Below are 18,881 nucleotides of genomic sequence, written 5' to 3' on the forward strand. Positions count from 1 at the left end.
TTGTTTATTTATTCTATGTGCATATAGTATATGTTGAGATAACCTAATTATTTGCACATCACACCTAGGAGGAATTAGAGATATTTCCTATTTTTATTGTTTACGGTATCACTATAGTGAACAGTCACATATGATACACACCTAAGCGCAGCGCAATTTTTGATTTATGTTTACTGCACGGCCATGAATACGTGATCTGCGTTTGCAGCTTGGTTTTTTGATTTAAGTTGTTTTTTCACTGGGCATTGGATTATTGTGGCTCGCAAGATTTTTCCTTTATTTATCATAGAAAAAAATCAGCTTCTAACTTCAGCTTGTTCAATTAAAGTATAACTAAAAGCAAAACTTTTTTAGTTTTGGGTAGAGTGGACAGGGTTTAGAATACCCATTAGTTTTCTATTGTGGTATGTGCCCCTGTTAGGGGATTTATCCTCTCCATTTGTCCTGTTTACCATTATCATTGAAAGTGAAAGTAAAGGAAAATCCCAAATTTTGCATAGTCCTCAGAAAAGTAATAGAGGACAAATCTTCCAATGGGGACACTAGTTCTGGTGACCTGGGGGGCCCCAAAGGATTCCCTTAATTTCCTCTCACTTCCTGTTTTGGCTATTTGACAGGAAGTGAAGATAAATCTCCCCAATAGGACACAGATGGCGAAGAAAAAAAAAACTCAACAGGGGTTATAACCCTACCATACATCCAAAATGGGAAAAAAAGTTTTGCCTATAGTTCTTCTTTAATCTTTGACAATAAAATCTAGAAGCTGAAGCTGGTTACTATGCACAGCTGCACCAGATTCTGTGTGCTCCAGTTTTAGTAAATCCCCCCCCCCTCCCCCCAAGCACCCAAGTGAAATCAATCCTGTCTGACTTCCAAATAGTACATTTTGATTGGTTTATATAAATGACTTGATGTTTTGTTTCTTGAACTGGTCACTGAATAAGGCCATTTACCAAAAATTCTAACAAACTTCTCTGATTAAATTGGGGTACTTAAATGGAATATTTAATTTGTGCTGTAATTACTTTTACAGTCTGTTTGAGAAACTGACAGGGCTTACAATCTGCCCCCCAGGCACTTCACTGTGCCCAAGGCTGTTAGTAACAGCTAGTAAAGTAAAAACATACACCACGTGCACATTTCTGGGCATTATCATCAATCTCCCAATTGGGTGTGTAGGCACGAGCAAACGTAGACATGCATAAGTGTAAGAAAACAAGTGCAATTACCGGAGTAGCTCTACACCCAGAAGGTATGCAACATAAGCACATTTAATAAGTGAACATTAAATATTCTGCATGTAGCCGCAAATTATTAATTGTTTAGTCAATTTACCAAAATTATTTTAAGATCAGAAACAAAAAAGGGATAACGCCACACAAAGAAGAAAGGCAAAGAAGGGAATACCGAGATCAGCACATTTAATGATGCAGCTGAGCTTTTGATGGGAGCTCCCAATCATCTGATTTTTACAGACAGTAACTATAAAAAAAAAAAGGAAACTGCCATACAGGATGCTGCAGATGTGCACTTGACGACAGACTGGCTGGAAGCACATTTGATAACCTCAGCAGAAACCTTCAAACCCACACATTCAGGAGAAGTGCCAAAAACCTCTCGTTTCCATACCCCACGTCTGTCTCCACATAAACTCCAGACTTCGAGTGGCTGCAAAATGCTTCTTGATGGAGTAATGCACTCTCTGAATCAGCATGCTGGTTATATTGGAGCGTTTTAGAAGGTATGGCATGGTGGAGCTGTGCCCAAAAGGATCCACCGCCCATCCTGACTTTGGGTTAACACCTTTCAAGAGAAAGAAAGGATCCAATTAACAGAAAATGTCTTTATTAAGCTAAAGTTATTTGGGTAATAAGGTTCATTGTTCATTAGTAACTGCAGAAACATTGCTGCCCTCTAACCCAAACCTATTCAAACAAAATGGTTTCCATACCAATGTTTTTCTTCAGCCATTGGTGGCCTTCAATCATCTGGTCGATTATGGCAAAGTAATGAGTATTGGCTTCATCAGGCATCACCCAGCCACCAGTTGTCATCTCCAGTTGGCCATTAGCAACTAACCTTTGGAGAGGAAACACGCAGATCAACAAGACTGGGCATGCTTCAACAAATAAAGCATCAAGTAAATATACATTTATATTAAGTAAAATAGAATATATTTTATTATATTTATATATATATATATATATATATATACATACACACATATATACACATACACACACACACACACACACATATATACATATACACACACACACATATATATATACACACACAGTGGGTAAACTAAGTATTGAATATGTTACCATTTTTTTTTTTTAGGTAAACATATTTCTAAAGGCGCTATTGACATGAAACTTTCAACACTTGTCGGTACCAACCCATGCAATCTATACATACAAAGAAACCAAAACAAATACATTCAGAAATAAAGTTATGTGTAATAAAATGAAATGGCATGGGGAACAAGTATTGAACACGCTAACTGAAATTTATTTAATATTTTGTACAAAATCTTGCAGGCAATGACAGCTTTAAGAGGCCTCCTGTATGGAGAAACTAGTCACATGCATTGCTCAGGTGCAATTTTGGCCCATTCTTCCACAGTCTTCATATCTTAAAGGTTCTGTGGGCCTCTTCTATTAACTCTGATCTTTAGTTCTTTCCGAAGATTTTCTATTGGATTCAAGACAGGTGATTGGCTGGGCCATTCTAGCAGCTTTCCTTTCCTTTTTAAACCAATTGAGATAGTTTCCTTGGCTTTGTGTTTGGGATCATTGTCTTGCTGAAATGTCCACCCTCGGTTCATTGTCATCATCTGGTAAATGGCAGCAGATTTTTATCAAGAATGTCTTGGTACATTTTTCCATTCATCCTTCCTTCAATGATATGAAGTTTGCCAGTACAGTATGCTGAAAAACAAAACCACACCATGATGTTCCCACATTCAAACGCCACTGTTGGTATGGGGGGGTTTGGTGATGTGCAGTGCCATTTGACCTCCAAACATGGTGTGTATTATGGCATTCAAATAGTTCAATTTTGGTCCCATCTGATTATATTCTCCCAGTATTTCACAGGCTTGTCTAAATGCTATGCAGCAAACATTAAACAAGCTTCAACATGCGTTTTCTTCAGCAATGGAGTCTTGCGTGGTGATCGTACCATGGTGGTTGAGTGCATTACTTATTGTTTTCTTGGAAACAATTGTACCTGCTAATTCCAGGCCTTTCTGAAACTCTCCACAAGTGGTCCTTGGCTTTTGGACGACTCTTCTGATAATTCCTTTTCATTCCTCTGACAGAAATCTTGCAAGGAGCACCTGGTTCAGGCAGGTTTATGGTGAAATGATCTGTCCATTTCCGGATTATGGCCCCAACAGTGCTCACTGGAACATTCAGAAGTCTAGAAATCCTTCTAAAACCAATGCCATTAGTATGTTATGCAACAATAAGGTTGCAAAGGTCTTGAGAGAGCCCTTTGCTTTTACCCATCATGAGATGTTTCTTGTGTGACATCTTGGTAAAGAGACAACCTTTTTATAGGTCATCAGTTGAGAAAGAAACGGCGGATATTAATTAGCTCTGACAAGGGGTAGGATTGCTTTCTAATTACTGATAGATTTCAGCTGGTGTCTTGGCTTTTCGTGCCTTTTTGCATCTCCCTTTCTTCATGTGTTCAATACTTTTTCCCTGTGTCATTCCATTTTATTACACATAAAGTAATTTTTGAACATATTTGTTTTGGTTTCTTGATGTATAGATTGCATGGGTTGTTACCGGCATGTGGTGCAAATTCCATGTCAATAGCACCTTTAGAAATATATTTACCCAGAAAAATGGTAATGTGTTCAATACTTATTTTACCCGATATACAATATCTCACAAAAGCGAGTACACCCCTCACATTTTTGTAAATATTTTATTTTATTTTATCTTTTCATGTGACAACACTGAATAATTGACACTTTGCTACAATGTAAAGTAGTGAGTGTACAGCTTGTATAACAGTGTCAATTTGCTTTCCACTCAAAATAACTCAACACACAGCCCTTAATGTCTAAACCGCTGGCAACAAAAGTGAGTACACCCCTAAGTGAAAATGTCCAAATTGGCCCAATTAGCCATTTTCCCTCCCTGGTATCATGTGACTTGTTAGTGTTACAAGGTCTCAGTTGTGAATGGGGAGCAGGTGTGTTAAATTTGGTGTCATTGCTCTCACCAGAGGCCTAACTAGAACCTTCAGGGCCCTGGTGCAAGAAACCATGATGGACCTCCCTGCCCCCTTACATCCAAGCCCCAGCCTGTCAGTGCTCAGACCATATGCCGCACACGGCATCAAATTGGACTGCATGGATGTTGTCAAAAGATGATGCACAAGAAAGCCTGCAGTTTGCTGAAGACAAGCAGACTAAGGACATGGATTACTGGAACCATGTCCTGTGGTCTGATGAGATCAAGACAAACTTATTTGCTTCAGATGGTGACAAGCGTGTGTGGTGGCAACAAGGTGAGGAGTACAAAGACAAGTGTGCCTTGCCTGGTGGTGGGAGTGTCATAGTCTGGGGCTGCATGAGTGCTGCCGACACTGGGGAGCTACAGTTCACTGAGAGAACCATGAATGCCAGCGGTTTACACATTAATGGCTGCGTGCTGAGTTATTTTTAGGGGACAGCAAATCTACACTGTTATACAAGCTGTACACTCACTACTTTACATTGTAGCAAAGTGTCATTTCTTCAGTGTTTTCACATGAAAAGACAGAATAAAATATTTACAAAAATGAAAAATGTGAGGGGTGTACTCACTTTTGTGAGATACTGTAATAGTAATATTAATATATATATTTACACACACACACACACACACACACACACACACACACACACACACACACATACATACATACACACACACACACAAACACAGAGAATAATACCAAAAGTATTGGGACGCCTGCCTAATGGCATCCTAGTTTTAGTCCGTAGGGTTCAATACGGAGTTGGCCCACCCAGCTATAACAGCTGCAAATCTTCTGGGAAGGCTGTCCACAAGGTTTAGGAGTGTGTCTATGGCAATGTTTGACCATTCTTCCAGAAGCGCATTTGTGAGGTCAGGCACTGATGTTTGAGAGAAGGCCTGGCTCGCAGTTCGTGCTCTAATTTACCTCAAAGGTGTTCTATCGGGTTAAAGTCAGGACTCTGAACAGGTCAATCAAATTCCTCCACCCCAAACGTGCTCCTCCATGCCTTTATGGAAATTGCTTTTTATCTCTAAAAGATTTCAGTTTGTTTTTCAATTGAGTTTTACAGTTTACATGTCACATTAAAAATGTGGAAAAGTTATTGAAAATTTATTTTTGTTTCATTTTTTACATCACAGAAATCTGACATTTTAAACAGGGGTGTGTAGACTTTTTATATCCACTGTATTTACTGCATCAACAGGAATACAAGTCCTATGACTACCCAATTACCATATATATTTCCTAAAGAACTGCAGATCTTCCATGACAGAAGTGTCTGGCATGCTTTGTCTGTTGCATGGTCTTAAATCAATGCATTCTACACGTTCCACTATTTGGTTCAATATGGTTCTGCTGGATCCTATTAGGGACAGCTCCACCTGCCACCAGTACTTCTTCGCTACTCAGGGCCAAACTTTCCATTGCTTCTGGAAGCTTGCAGAAGTGTATTCTATATTTTGAAATATATATTAACATATATATTATACATAAACCAAAACTAGAGAAAAGGTCGGGCTATATAGGCCAGACAAGGGGTCTTGAATAAAATGCAAATTTTTATTATACATAATCTTCAAAAACAGAAAATTTAATAACAGCATTAGTTTATGGTGGTTAATCAACTGTACATAAAATGATTACAATGCTCTTGCTTGATAAATCCAATGAAAGAAAGAGCCTAATGCGTTTCGTCAAAGTTAAGCTTTATCCGGCTGCATTAGTGTAGTGCAGTAATCCTCTAAGAAAAAAAATGACAGTATTCAAAGTGGAGCTCCACCAAAAAGGGGAAGCTCCGCTGGTTTGCTCCCCCCCCCCCCGCCACATTTGGCACCTTTCGGGAAGGGGGGCAGATACCTGTCAAAACCAGGTACCTAACTCCCACTTCCGGGTAAGGTTGCCGCACAACAATCTACGAAATTTGTGCCCCCCGCGCTGCCTTCTGGGAGACACACAGGTCCCAGAAGACAGTGGGATCATTCAGAAAGCACAGCGCAACTCACACATGCGCAGGAGGAAACAGGCAGTGAAGCCACAAGGCCTCACTTCTTGTTTCTCTTAGTGAGGATGCCAGCGCCTGCACCCGGAGCCGATGGATGGATCGGCTTGGGGTACAGACATCGCGGGATCCCTGGACAGGTAAGTGCCCTCATATTAAAAGTCAGCAGCTACAGCATTTGTAGCTGCTGACTTTTAATCTTTTTTTTTTTTTTTACAGGCTGGAACTCCTCTAAGTTTCAAGAATTCACATATGTAGATTATAATATCATCTAGCCTGCTGTGTAGGACATATCGCAAGCATCATCTGTCAACCCCCCCCCCCCGGCCTATATATTCCAACTTTTTCTCTAGTTTTGGTCTCCCTATATATTCGCTCTGAGCAGCAGACAAAAAAACAAAAGGACACACACAAATGCTAGAGAATGTTTGCAATATTTTCATGTCTCTTTTCCTTTAGTAGGTTGCCTGTAACAATAAATGGCAAATTAGCTTTTGTGGAGGACATAAGCAGCTTGGTCCTGAGAAGAGCCAGAAACTGACACAGCTGGAAAGGAGGGAGATCTCTTTGCCTGGGGTCCCATAGAATAGTAAAGAATTGGAGGGGGAACAAAGGAGAAGTATGAAGCTTTTTTGGCCATACTCCTATGGATCACAGGAGTGCAGTTCGTTCTGCTCTCCTGTGACCTGTTTTTCAGGCAATAGTGGGCTAAAGTTCACTCTCTGTTGATGTCACTCAGCTGGTCCAGGCTTGGGAAAGACCCCAACCATATGGTCGGGATCTACCCAGATGGCGCACCTGGCTTAGCAATCAGCTGAGAGCATGAGCCAGCCCCTCCTGCCCCCCTCCACAGCCCAATGCTTCATTGAGCTGTGGGGGAGAACTGAGTGATCAGCGGTGTTTGATCACTCAGTTCTCACTGCAGAGCCAGCAGGGGATCACTGCTGCATCCACATGAGTATAATTGTTTGTTTTGTTTTTTTTGTAATCCTAGCCAGTTCCATCCAAAACTGAAAAAAGCATGACCAAAAAACTGCGGACAAACCTACAGATACTTTACCCCCCTATGACACAAGGAAAGAAGCAGGGTACACACGCGCACACACACACACACACACACAAACTTGTCTAGGCTAGATATATACCAAAGGCTAAATTTAGGGTAGGAACCCTTAACACTACCTTCGCACTGCTGCCCTCTTCTGGGAATTGATGTTATCCCACCACTTTGAAAAGAAGGAAATCTCTGACCAGATGAATCTTCGACGTGGATCCTCTTGCAGTTTGACTACCATATTGTTTAGGATATGCTGAGTCTGGTCATAGTAATATTTATCAAATGTTTTTATCCAACCTGTGAAGCAAATCATATTACTGGTATCAAATTACTTGATCATAAACTCAAAAAGTTCCCCAATCAATTTGACGGTTATTTTCCAATCACAAACTGAAACCTTTAATAAGATAAAAGTAAATCCTTTAGAACACTTTCCTACACAGTCCAAATAATGGGCAGCACACCGATGAAGTTCAACTCCAGCCAACGTTTATTACACACCGTTCACTCCCACTCAAAGCCATGCCCCCAAAATGTTTCATCCATAGCAGGGCTTAATTATAGGGAAACATGTTGGGGGCATGACTTTGGGTAGGAGCATGGAGTGTGTGGTCATTCCAATAAGCCTTGGCTGGAGTTTAACCTATTCGGTGTGTGACCTGTTATTTGGATGGTGGACTATAGTGGAACAAGAACAGACTTCAACGTCTTGGCATCCGGATGATTGCAGGGAATTGATTAGGATGCAGGCTGGCCTGAGCAGTGAAAGGGGACGAGTTAATCTAACCACCCTACACATTGCACATACTAATCCATGCTGTCACAAGACATACCTCCCAAATTTTTGAGATGGGAATGAGGGACACCTATCAGCAAAAGTATGCAGGCATAGGACACACCCCTTGCCACGCCCCCTTAAAGGAGAATTGTAAAAAAAACAAGACTGGTTAAACCCACAAGTGCTTTTTTTTACCACTACTGTTCCTTTATACTGGATTTTGGAATTTACAAGTGCAGCAATTTAGAAACCAGATGACAGGTTTAGCCCTGAGAAACACTTTTTGATAGATAAAAAGTGCATTTTATATACATCTATATATAGATGAGACCAAAATGAGGGACAAATGAGGAGGAATGAGGGACAGAGGGACATTGCTCCAAATTAGGGACAGTTGGGAGCTGACAAGAAGAGACACAAAGCATACTGGGGTTTGATTTACTAAAGCAGTGGTTCTCAACTCCAGTCCTCAGGACCCACCAACAGGCCAGGTTTGCAAGATAGCTGAAATACATCACAGGTGATATCACTTGCTGCTCAGTGATTGCAGTATTCTAGTCTGCAACTCCCCAAGGTAATACTTAAAATCTGGCCTGTTGGTGGGTCCTGAGGACTGGAGTTGAGAACCACTGTACTAAAGGCAAATACACGGCTTGCAAGGAAATTTTCCCTTAGCTTAGTGAATGTGGTGAAAATTCACTTTGCAAAAAAAAAACCCCAAATACATGCAAGGAAATTGAAAAACTGTATTTTTGCTTGCACGTGACTGGATGGAAGTCAGCAGAGCCTCATTCATTAAAGGAGTAGTAAACTGCAGTGGATGGAAAAAAAAATCCCCTGCAGGGCAATGTCATAATGTGCTAGTTTGCATCGCATACTAGCACATCATGAGAGACTTACCTTACAACGAAGCCCTCCAGTGCCACACTGTCACTGCTGATGAGGGCTGACATCCCCCCCCCCCCCAGTCTTCCTTTTGGGTTTACGTCCTCCGGCTACATGAGTGGCCGGGGGGCAAGAGGACGTCACTCCCGTGCGGTAACGTCATCAGCTGCGTACACTCTGAATATCTCCTAGACTATGCACGTTTAGGAGATATTCACAATACCTACAGGTAAGCCTAACTATAGACTTGCCTGTAGGCACAAGTGGTAGAATTTTACTACCACTTTAAACTAAAGAAAAATTATTTGCAATGTGAGCAGCCTATTTGCTCTTAGTAAACCATTCCCCATTGTGTCTGCATGATTATGTGCTGCTGGTAATAACTGTACTGTAATATTTGGCCCAAACACAGATCTACAGTAAAACCAGCATCAAAGTGTTAAACATAAAGTGCGTCAACTTTCTCCTTGCAGTCCGATATTTCTTTCTCTCAGTGAAAATAACATCCTTTTGTTAGCTGGTATGAAGTTAGACATGAGAATGACCATCTTTTGTTTGTTACTAGGAAATTGTATGCTGTCTAGCTGTCTGAAACCTTCTAACCCTTTGTACTAACAACTGTATTTCAGAATGTTTTCTCTGCAGTCTAATACAACCTTACTCGGTTTTATGTTTAAATGTGAAGAACCACTTTTTGTGGACTTGTTGCTGAATGAGCTGAAATTCACATCTATAAATGGAGTAAAAATATGTATGCAAGGAAGCTTTTATTGTCGGCGTTCATTTTGCAGTGCTTAACAAACATCTGATAAGGCTTTATCACATGCAAACAATATATAGTGACAACTCCTCCACAGTATACATTCAGTGGAATAAGAGAATAATGGATGTGGAAACAGAATTTCACTAGGAAAAGCGCATCTAAAGCCAACATTTTTGTGTTGGATAAAGTAGGGAGTTAGCACGATTGTCAGGTCTTTGCTGTCTGTGTCCCTGTTGGGAATCCTCATTTTCTCCATTGGATCATTGCCATCAGGAATAAAGGTAAAAGAAAACCACAAAAAAGGTGTTAAACGGAACAAGAATACAGTAGAGGGAAGATCTTCGAGTTGGGGATACTTGTTCTGGCGACAACAATCTTAGGTAGAAATTCCCTTCTTTTGAAGAGATCTGTTCCAAAGAGTTTTAACCATTAACTACTTTATCAAATCTACCACAATTTCTGTACCACAGACCAAATTCCAGCTTTTTGCTCATTCACACAACAGCCAAGTAAACCTTGGCCAGGGCTTCGTGGTCCCATACGATGTTATACAAGCTAAACAAAATGTGTCATACTTCACACATAAAAAAAAAAAAAAAAAAAGAAGGATTTGGATTCCGTGGATCTTTCATCATTTTTCAAGAGTTGATTTTATGGATCATATAATTGCAAACTAAACATAGGATTTTGCTACCCGGCTTTGCGTGGAGAGGTCAGCAATAGTTTAACATCCCTCTCCAACCCCATCCTTCCCTACTTCTAAACCCTATAGAGATTTATTTTTCACTAACTAGTTAACTTCTCTCCACACTAAAAAAAAGCAAATGAAAGTCGCCCACGGGACTTTAAATGAGGTGTAAATGGTGATCAAAGGGTAGACAAATATAAAGGTACAAGTATTTATTGAATACAGCAGCATAATCCATAATAGGGTATAGGCATGGGTGAAAAAGGTTCATAAAACAGCAACATTGCATAATAATCCTAAAACATAGCCATGAATAAATAGTAATACATATAATACAGGTATGCATAGTACATCTCTAACCCGACGCGTTTCGCGAGCTTTCCTCGCTTCATCAGGGGCTGATGTGCATAGCTGCTGTCTGTAAATACAGATAAAGTAATTAGAGTAGCGGTTATGAAGGGATACAGCAAGAAGCCAGAACCGGTCATCCCATACTTACTAGTAAAACCAAGGCTACAAACACATAACCCAAGCACAGGTCGGCGGAGAGCATCTCCCCCGGGAGCTGAAGGGGCCGAGGAACCAACCAGAGGACCGGGGCCAGGCGTGGGGGGGGGCCCGCATGGCAGAGTGAAGAGAAGAGAAGAGGGCGTGAACCCAGATTGTTCCCAAATGTACTGCAGGGCAGCTCTCTGTATGGAATGTAAACATGTGGTAATATATAGTTAAAAAGTAAATAAGTATGAAATGTATATCGTGACATGAAATACAAGATATGTTGATAGACAAGATCTAAAGTAGTGACATTGGTGTTGTCATAGAGATATACATATGTACTGCTTGCATGATATGCATAAGGTGTCCCGCAGAACAGAGGGAAAAAGGAGGGTACAAGGTAGAAGAGTGGATGAAAGAGGGAAGAGAGTGGAGGGGGAGGAGGGGAAAGCAGGGGGAGGTGAGGTGGATGATGATAGGAAAAGACAAACAGGAGAAGAAAGAAGAAAGAAAAAAGAAGGGAAAAACAGGGCCAGGGGAGAGAGAAAGAGAAAGTGAAAGGGGGGAGGGGGGGAAAGATGAAACAGAGTGAAGAGGAGGACAAATTAGTTGATGGTGTAATGAACTAGAGAAGTATTTCCGTGTGGAAAGAAAAACAGTGTAATAAAGGGAATCAATCAAAAACAGCAAGTGGGGATAGGTCCGCTGTGGAGTGCAGGTAATTATGCAAGAGTAAATGAGTAGAGTGCTTACCAAAATATGCAGCGTCCGGACTGAGTGTAGGAGAAATAGTGAGAGGGAAGTTGCCATGCTGACACCCCCCAGCCTTATATCCGGACATCCGCCGGGCTCTCCGCCCCTAACGTCATGCGTCAGGTGGGGCAAAGGGGATCGTAACGCACCCGCCGCAAAGAGGCAGGCACTCGCGATCCCCAGCCCCCTTCAGGATGACACATCCCGCCCATCAAAAAGGGGGGGCCGCTGTGATGCAGACATCCCCAGGTGGGCGTGGAAAGGCATGACGCCGATGCACTGGTGGCCCCGCCCCTCCGGAAAAACCAGAGAGACGGGGACAGCTGGGGAAATGAATCCCCATTTGTGCATCGCAGCTCCCGGGGGGTAAAACAGACCGCCCAACCCGAACACGGGCGCAGTGGAGGAGCTAGGTCTACAAGTATATGGTAGATTATATAAACAATAATATAAAGATATGCTAGTAAGGGTCATGGAGGTTCAGTAGTAGCCGAACCCATGTAGCCCCTAGGATCTAGGGTCAGCATCAGACCAGGGCATTATGGTGTTTTCCACCTGGGTACAAATTTACAAGGAAAGTCTGGGAACTGACCCCTAACATAAAACACCTCCATCCCTAATATCAGAAAAAAGCAAATGAAAGTCGCCCACGGGACTTTAAATGAGGTGTAAATGGTGATCAAAGGGTAGACAAATATAAAGGTACAAGTATTTATTGAATACAGCAGCATAATCCATAATAGGGTATAGGCATGGGTGAAAAAGGTTCATAAAACAGCAACATTGCATAATAATCCTAAAACATAGCCATGAATAAATAGTAATACATATAATACAGGTATGCATAGTACATCTCTAACCCGACGCGTTTCGCGAGCTTTCCTCGCTTCATCAGGGGCTGATGTGCATAGCTGCTGTCTGTAAATACAGATAAAGTAATTAGAGTAGCGGTTATGAAGGGATACAGCAAGAAGCCAGAACCGGTCATCCCATACTTACTAGTAAAACCAAGGCTACAAACACATAACCCAAGCACAGGTCGGCGGAGAGCATCTCCCCCGGGAGCTGAAGGGGCCGAGGAACCAACCAGAGGACCGGGGCCAGGCGTGAGGGGGGGCCCGCATGGCAGAGTGAAGAGAAGAGAAGAGGGCGTGAACCCAGATTGTTCCCAAATGTACTGCAGGGCAGCTCTCTGTATGGAATGTAAACATGTGGTAATATATAGTTAAAAAGTAAATAAGTATGAAATGTATATCGTGACATGAAATACAAGATATGTTGATAGACAAGATCTAAAGTAGTGACATTGGTGTTGTCATAGAGATATACATATGTACTGCTTGCATGATATGCATAAGGTGTCCCGCAGAACAGAGGGAAAAAGGAGGGTACAAGGTAGAAGAGTTATATTTGTCTACCCTTTGATCACCATTTACACCTCATTTAAAGTCCCGTGGGCGACTTTCATTTGCTTTTTTCTGATATTAGGGATGGAGGTGTTTTATGTTAGGGGTCAGTTCCCAGACTTTCCTTGTAAATTTGTACCCAGGTGGAAAACACCATAATGCCCTGGTCTGATGCTGACCCTAGATCCTAGGGGCTACATGGGTTCGGCTACTACTGAACCTCCATGACCCTTACTAGCATATCTTTATATTATTGTTTATATAATCTACCATATACTTGTAGACCTAGCTCCTCCACTGCGCCCGTGTTCGGGTTGGGCGGTCTGTTTCACCCCCCGGGAGCTGCGATGCACAAATGGGGATTCATTTCCCCAGCTGTCCCCGTCTCTCTGGTTTTTCCGGAGGGGCGGGGCCACCAGTGCATCGGCGTCATGCCTTTCCACGCCCACCTGGGGATGTCTGCATCACAGCGGCCCCCCCTTTTTGATGGGCGGGATGTGTCATCCTGAAGGGGGCTGGGGATCGCGAGTGCCTGCCTCTTTGCGGCGGGTGCGTTACGATCCCCTTTGCCCCACCTGACGCATGACGTTAGGGGCGGAGAGCCCGGCGGATGTCCGGATATAAGGCTGGGGGTGTCAGCATGGCAACTTCCCTCTCACTATTTCTCCTACACTCAGTCCGGACGCTGCATATTTTGGTAAGCACTCTACTCATTTACTCTTGCATAATTACCTGCACTCCACAGCGGACCTATCCCCACTTGCTGTTTTTGATTGATTCCCTTTATTACACTGTTTTTCTTTCCACACGGAAATACTTCTCTAGTTCATTACACCATCAACTAATTTGTCCTCCTCTTCACTCTGTTTCATCTTTCCCCCCCTCCCCCCTTTCACTTTCTCTTTCTCTCTCCCCTGGCCCTGTTTTTCCCTTCTTTTTTCTTTCTTCTTTCTTCTCCTGTTTGTCTTTTCCTATCATCATCCACCTCACCTCCCCCTGCTTTCCCCTCCTCCCCCTCCACTCTCTTCCCTCTTTCATCCACTCTTCTACCTTGTACCCTCCTTTTTCCCTCTGTTCTGCGGGACACCTTATGCATATCATGCAAGCAGTACATATGTATATCTCTATGACAACACCAATGTCACTACTTTAGATCTTGTCTATCAACATATCTTGTATTTCATGTCACGATATACATTTCATACTTATTTACTTTTTAACTATATATTACCACATGTTTACATTCCATACAGAGAGCTGCCCTGCAGTACATTTGGGAACAATCTGGGTTCACGCCCTCTTCTCTTCTCTTCACTCTGCCATGCGGGCCCCCCCTCACGCCTGGCCCCGGTCCTCTGGTTGGTTCCTCGGCCCCTTCAGCTCCCGGGGGAGATGCTCTCCGCCGACCTGTGCTTGGGTTATGTGTTTGTAGCCTTGGTTTTACTAGTAAGTATGGGATGACCGGTTCTGACTTCTTGCTGTATCCCTTCATAACCGCTACTCTAATTACTTTATCTGTATTTACAGACAGCAGCTATGCACATCAGCCCCTGATGAAGCGAGGAAAGCTCGCGAAACGCGTCGGGTTAGAGATGTACTATGCATACCTGTATTATATGTATTACTATTTATTCATGGCTATGTTTTAGGATTATTATGCAATGTTGCTGTTTTATGAACCTTTTTCACCCATGCCTATACCCTATTATGGATTATGCTGCTGTATTCAATAAATACTTGTACCTTTATATTTGTCTACCCTTTGATCACCATTTACACCTCATTTAAAGTCCCGTGGGCGACTTTCATTTGCTTTTTTCTGATATTAGGGATGGAGGTGTTTTATGTTAGGGGTCAGTTCCCAGACTTTCCTTGTAAATTTGTACCCAGGTGGAAAACACCATAATGCCCTGGTCTGATGCTGACCCTAGATCCTAGGGGCTACATGGGTTCGGCTACTACTGAACCTCCATGACCCTTACTAGCATATCTTTATATTATTGTTTATATAATCTACCATATACTTGTAGACCTAGCTCCTCCACTGCGCCCGTGTTCGGGTTGGGCGGTCTGTTTTACCCCCCGGGAGCTGCGATGCACAAATGGGGATTCATTTCCCCAGCTGTCCCCGTCTCTCTGGTTTTTCCGGAGGGGCGGGGCCACCAGTGCATCGGCGTCATGCCTTTCCACGCCCACCTGGGGATGTCTGCATCACAGCGGCCCCCCCTTTTTGATGGGCGGGATGTGTCATCCTGAAGGGGGCTGGGGATCGCGAGTGCCTGCCTCTTTGCGGCGGGTGCGTTACGATCCCCTTTGCCCCACCTGACGCATGACGTTAGGGGCGGAGAGCCCGGCGGATGTCCGGATATAAGGCTGGGGGTGTCAGCATGGCAACTTCCCTCTCACTATTTCTCCTACACTCAGTCCGGACGCTGCATATTTTGGTAAGCACTCTACTCATTTACTCTTGCATAATTACCTGCACTCCACAGCGGACCTATCCCCACTTGCTGTTTTTGATTGATTCCCTTTATTACACTGTTTTTCTTTCCACACGGAAATACTTCTCTAGTTCATTACACCATCAACTAATTTGTCCTCCTCTTCACTCTGTTTCATCTTTCCCCCCCTCCCCCCTTTCACTTTCTCTTTCTCTCTCCCCTGGCCCTGTTTTTCCCTTCTTTTTTCTTTCTTCTTTCTTCTCCTGTTTGTCTTTTCCTATCATCATCCACCTCACCTCCCCCTGCTTTCCCCTCCTCCCCCTCCACTCTCTTCCCTCTTTCATCCACTCTTCTACCTTGTACCCTCCTTTTTCCCTCTGTTCTGCGGGACACCTTATGCATATCATGCAAGCAGTACATATGTATATCTCTATGACAACACCAATGTCACTACTTTAGATCTTGTCTATCAACATATCTTGTATTTCATGTCACGATATACATTTCATACTTATTTACTTTTTAACTATATATTACCACATGTTTACATTCCATACAGAGAGCTGCCCTGCAGTACATTTGGGAACAATCTGGGTTCACGCCCTCTTCTCTTCTCTTCACTCTGCCATGCGGGCCCCCCCTCACGCCTGGCCCCGGTCCTCTGGTTGGTTCCTCGGCCCCTTCAGCTCCCGGGGGAGATGCTCTCCGCCGACCTGTGCTTGGGTTATGTGTTTGTAGCCTTGGTTTTACTAGTAAGTATGGGATGACCGGTTCTGGCTTCTTGCTGTATCCCTTCATAACCGCTACTCTAATTACTTTATCTGTATTTACAGACAGCAGCTATGCACATCAGCCCCTGATGAAGCGAGGAAAGCTCGCGAAACGCGTCGGGTTAGAGATGTACTATGCATACCTGTATTATATGTATTACTATTTATTCATGGCTATGTTTTAGGATTATTATGCAATGTTGCTGTTTTATGAACCTTTTTCACCCATGCCTATACCCTATTATGGATTATGCTGCTGTATTCAATAAATACTTGTACCTTTATATTTGTCTACCCTTTGATCACCATTTACACCTCATTTAAAGTCCCGTGGGCGACTTTCATTTGCTTTTTTCTGATATTAGGGATGGAGGTGTTTTATGTTAGGGGTCAGTTCCCAGACTTTCCTTGTAAATTTGTACCCAGGTGGAAAACACCATAATGCCCTGGTCTGATGCTGACCCTAGATCCTAGGGGCTACATGGGTTCGGCTACTACTGAACCTCCATGACCCTTACTAGCATATCTTTATATTATTGTTTATATAATCTACCATATACTTGTAGACCTAGCTCCTCCACTGCGCCCGTGTTCGGGTTGGGCGGTCTGTTTTACCCCCCGGGAGCTGCGATGCACAAATGGGGATTCATTTCCCCAGCTGTCCCCGTCTCTCTGGTTTTTCCGGAGGGGCGGGGCCACCAGTGCATCGGCGTCATGCCTTTCCACGCCCACCTGGGGATGTCTGCATCACAGCGGCCCCCCCTTTTTGATGGGCGGGATGTGTCATCCTGAAGGGGGCTGGGGATCGCGAGTGCCTGCCTCTTTGCGGCGGGTGCGTTACGATCCCCTTTGCCCCACCTGACGCATGACGTTAGGGGCGGAGAGCCCGGCGGATGTCCGGATATAAGGCTGGGGGTGTCAGCATGGCAACTTCCCTCTCACTATTTCTCCTACACTCAGTCCGGACGCTGCATATTTTGGTAAGCACTCTACTCATTTACTCTTGCATAATTACCTGCACTCCACAGCGGACCTATCCCCACTTGCTGTTTTTGATTGATTCCCTTTATTACACTGTTTTTCTTTCCACACGGAAATACTTCTCTAGTTCATTACACCATCAACTAATTTGTCCTCCTCTTCACTCTGTTTCATCTTTCCCCCCCTCCCCCCTTTCACTTTCTCTTTCTCTCTCCCCTGGCCCTGTTTTTCCCTTCTTTTTTCTTTCTTCTTTCTTCTCCTGTTTGTCTTTTCCTATCATCATCCACCTCACCTCCCCCTGCTTTCCCCTCCTCCCCCTCCACTCTCTTCCCTCTTTCATCCACTCTTCTACCTTGTACCCTCCTTTTTCCCTCTGTTCTGCGGGACACCTTATGCATATCATGCAAGCAGTACATATGTATATCTCTATGACAACACCAATGTCACTACTTTAGATCTTGTCTATCAACATATCTTGTATTTCATGTCACGATATACATTTCATACTTATTTACTTTTTAACTATATATTACCACATGTTTACATTCCATACAGAGAGCTGCCCTGCAGTACATTTGGGAACAATCTGGGTTCACGCCCTCTTCTCTTCTCTTCACTCTGCCATGCGGGCCCCCCCTCACGCCTGGCCCCGGTCCTCTGGTTGGTTCCTCGGCCCCTTCAGCTCCCGGGGGAGATGCTCTCCGCCGACCTGTGCTTGGGTTATGTGTTTGTAGCCTTGGTTTTACTAGTAAGTATGGGATGACCGGTTCTGGCTTCTTGCTGTATCCCTTCATAACCGCTACTCTAATTACTTTATCTGTATTTACAGACAGCAGCTATGCACATCAGCCCCTGATGAAGCGAGGAAAGCTCGCGAAACGCGTCGGGTTAGAGATGTACTATGCATACCTGTATTATATGTATTACTATTTATTCATGGCTATGTTTTAGGATTATTATGCAATGTTGCTGTTTTATGAACCTTTTTCACCCATGCCTATACCCTATTATGGATTATGCTGCTGTATTCAATAAATACTTGTACCTTTATATTTGTCTACCCTTTGATCACCATTTACACCTCATTTAAAGTCCCGTGGGCGACTTTCATTTGCTTTTTTCTGATATTAGGGATGGAGGTGTTTTATGTTAGGGGTCAGTTCCCAGACTTTCCTTGTAAACTTCTCTCCACACTGCTCGTTTCTTCTCTAGCTTTCTATTTCTTTGATTTAGATCTTATATTTGCATTGCTCATGGTGTGAGTTGAAACATTTCCCTCCTCCTGATGGCGTAGCCGCCTACAAAAACGGATGATCCTGTGCATAGCTAGGTATGACTTCAACTATGGAATAATCACTTGATCCTTGAACGTATGTGTCAACATACGTATCTACATTATCTACAAAGTGCTGAACAATTTTCTGACTGATTCTTTTACTTTAAATTGATTATCCTAAGGCTTGTATAACCCAAGTCTTGTTTTTCTATACTGCACAATAGTTATACGTACCACTGTATTTCATCTTGTGTTAAACTACTTTAAGACCAGGCCTTTTTCTGACATTTGTTGTTTACAAGTAAAAATCTTTTTTTTTTTTTTTT

General features: G+C 43.0%; 1 protein-coding gene across 3 annotated transcripts in view; it reads right to left on the reverse strand.

Annotated features, from left to right (window-relative positions):
- Positions 1–18,881, reverse strand: part of MAN2A2 (mannosidase alpha class 2A member 2) — a 218,864-nt gene that overhangs the window by 77,937 nt on the left and 122,046 nt on the right. For all 3 annotated transcript variants that reach the window (XM_073618510.1, XM_073618511.1, XM_073618512.1), the window contains exons 5-7: positions 7,445–7,616; positions 1,952–2,079; positions 1,630–1,803 (exon numbers count right to left, since the gene is read on the reverse strand). In XM_073618510.1, the coding sequence (XP_073474611.1) occupies positions 1,630–1,803; positions 1,952–2,079; positions 7,445–7,616 (474 nt within the window). The remainder of the gene's footprint in view (positions 1–1,629; positions 1,804–1,951; positions 2,080–7,444; positions 7,617–18,881) is intronic.

This window comes from Aquarana catesbeiana, linkage group LG03, assembly GCF_042186555.1.
Source record: "Aquarana catesbeiana isolate 2022-GZ linkage group LG03, ASM4218655v1, whole genome shotgun sequence".
NCBI lineage: Eukaryota > Metazoa > Chordata > Amphibia > Anura > Ranidae > Aquarana > Aquarana catesbeiana.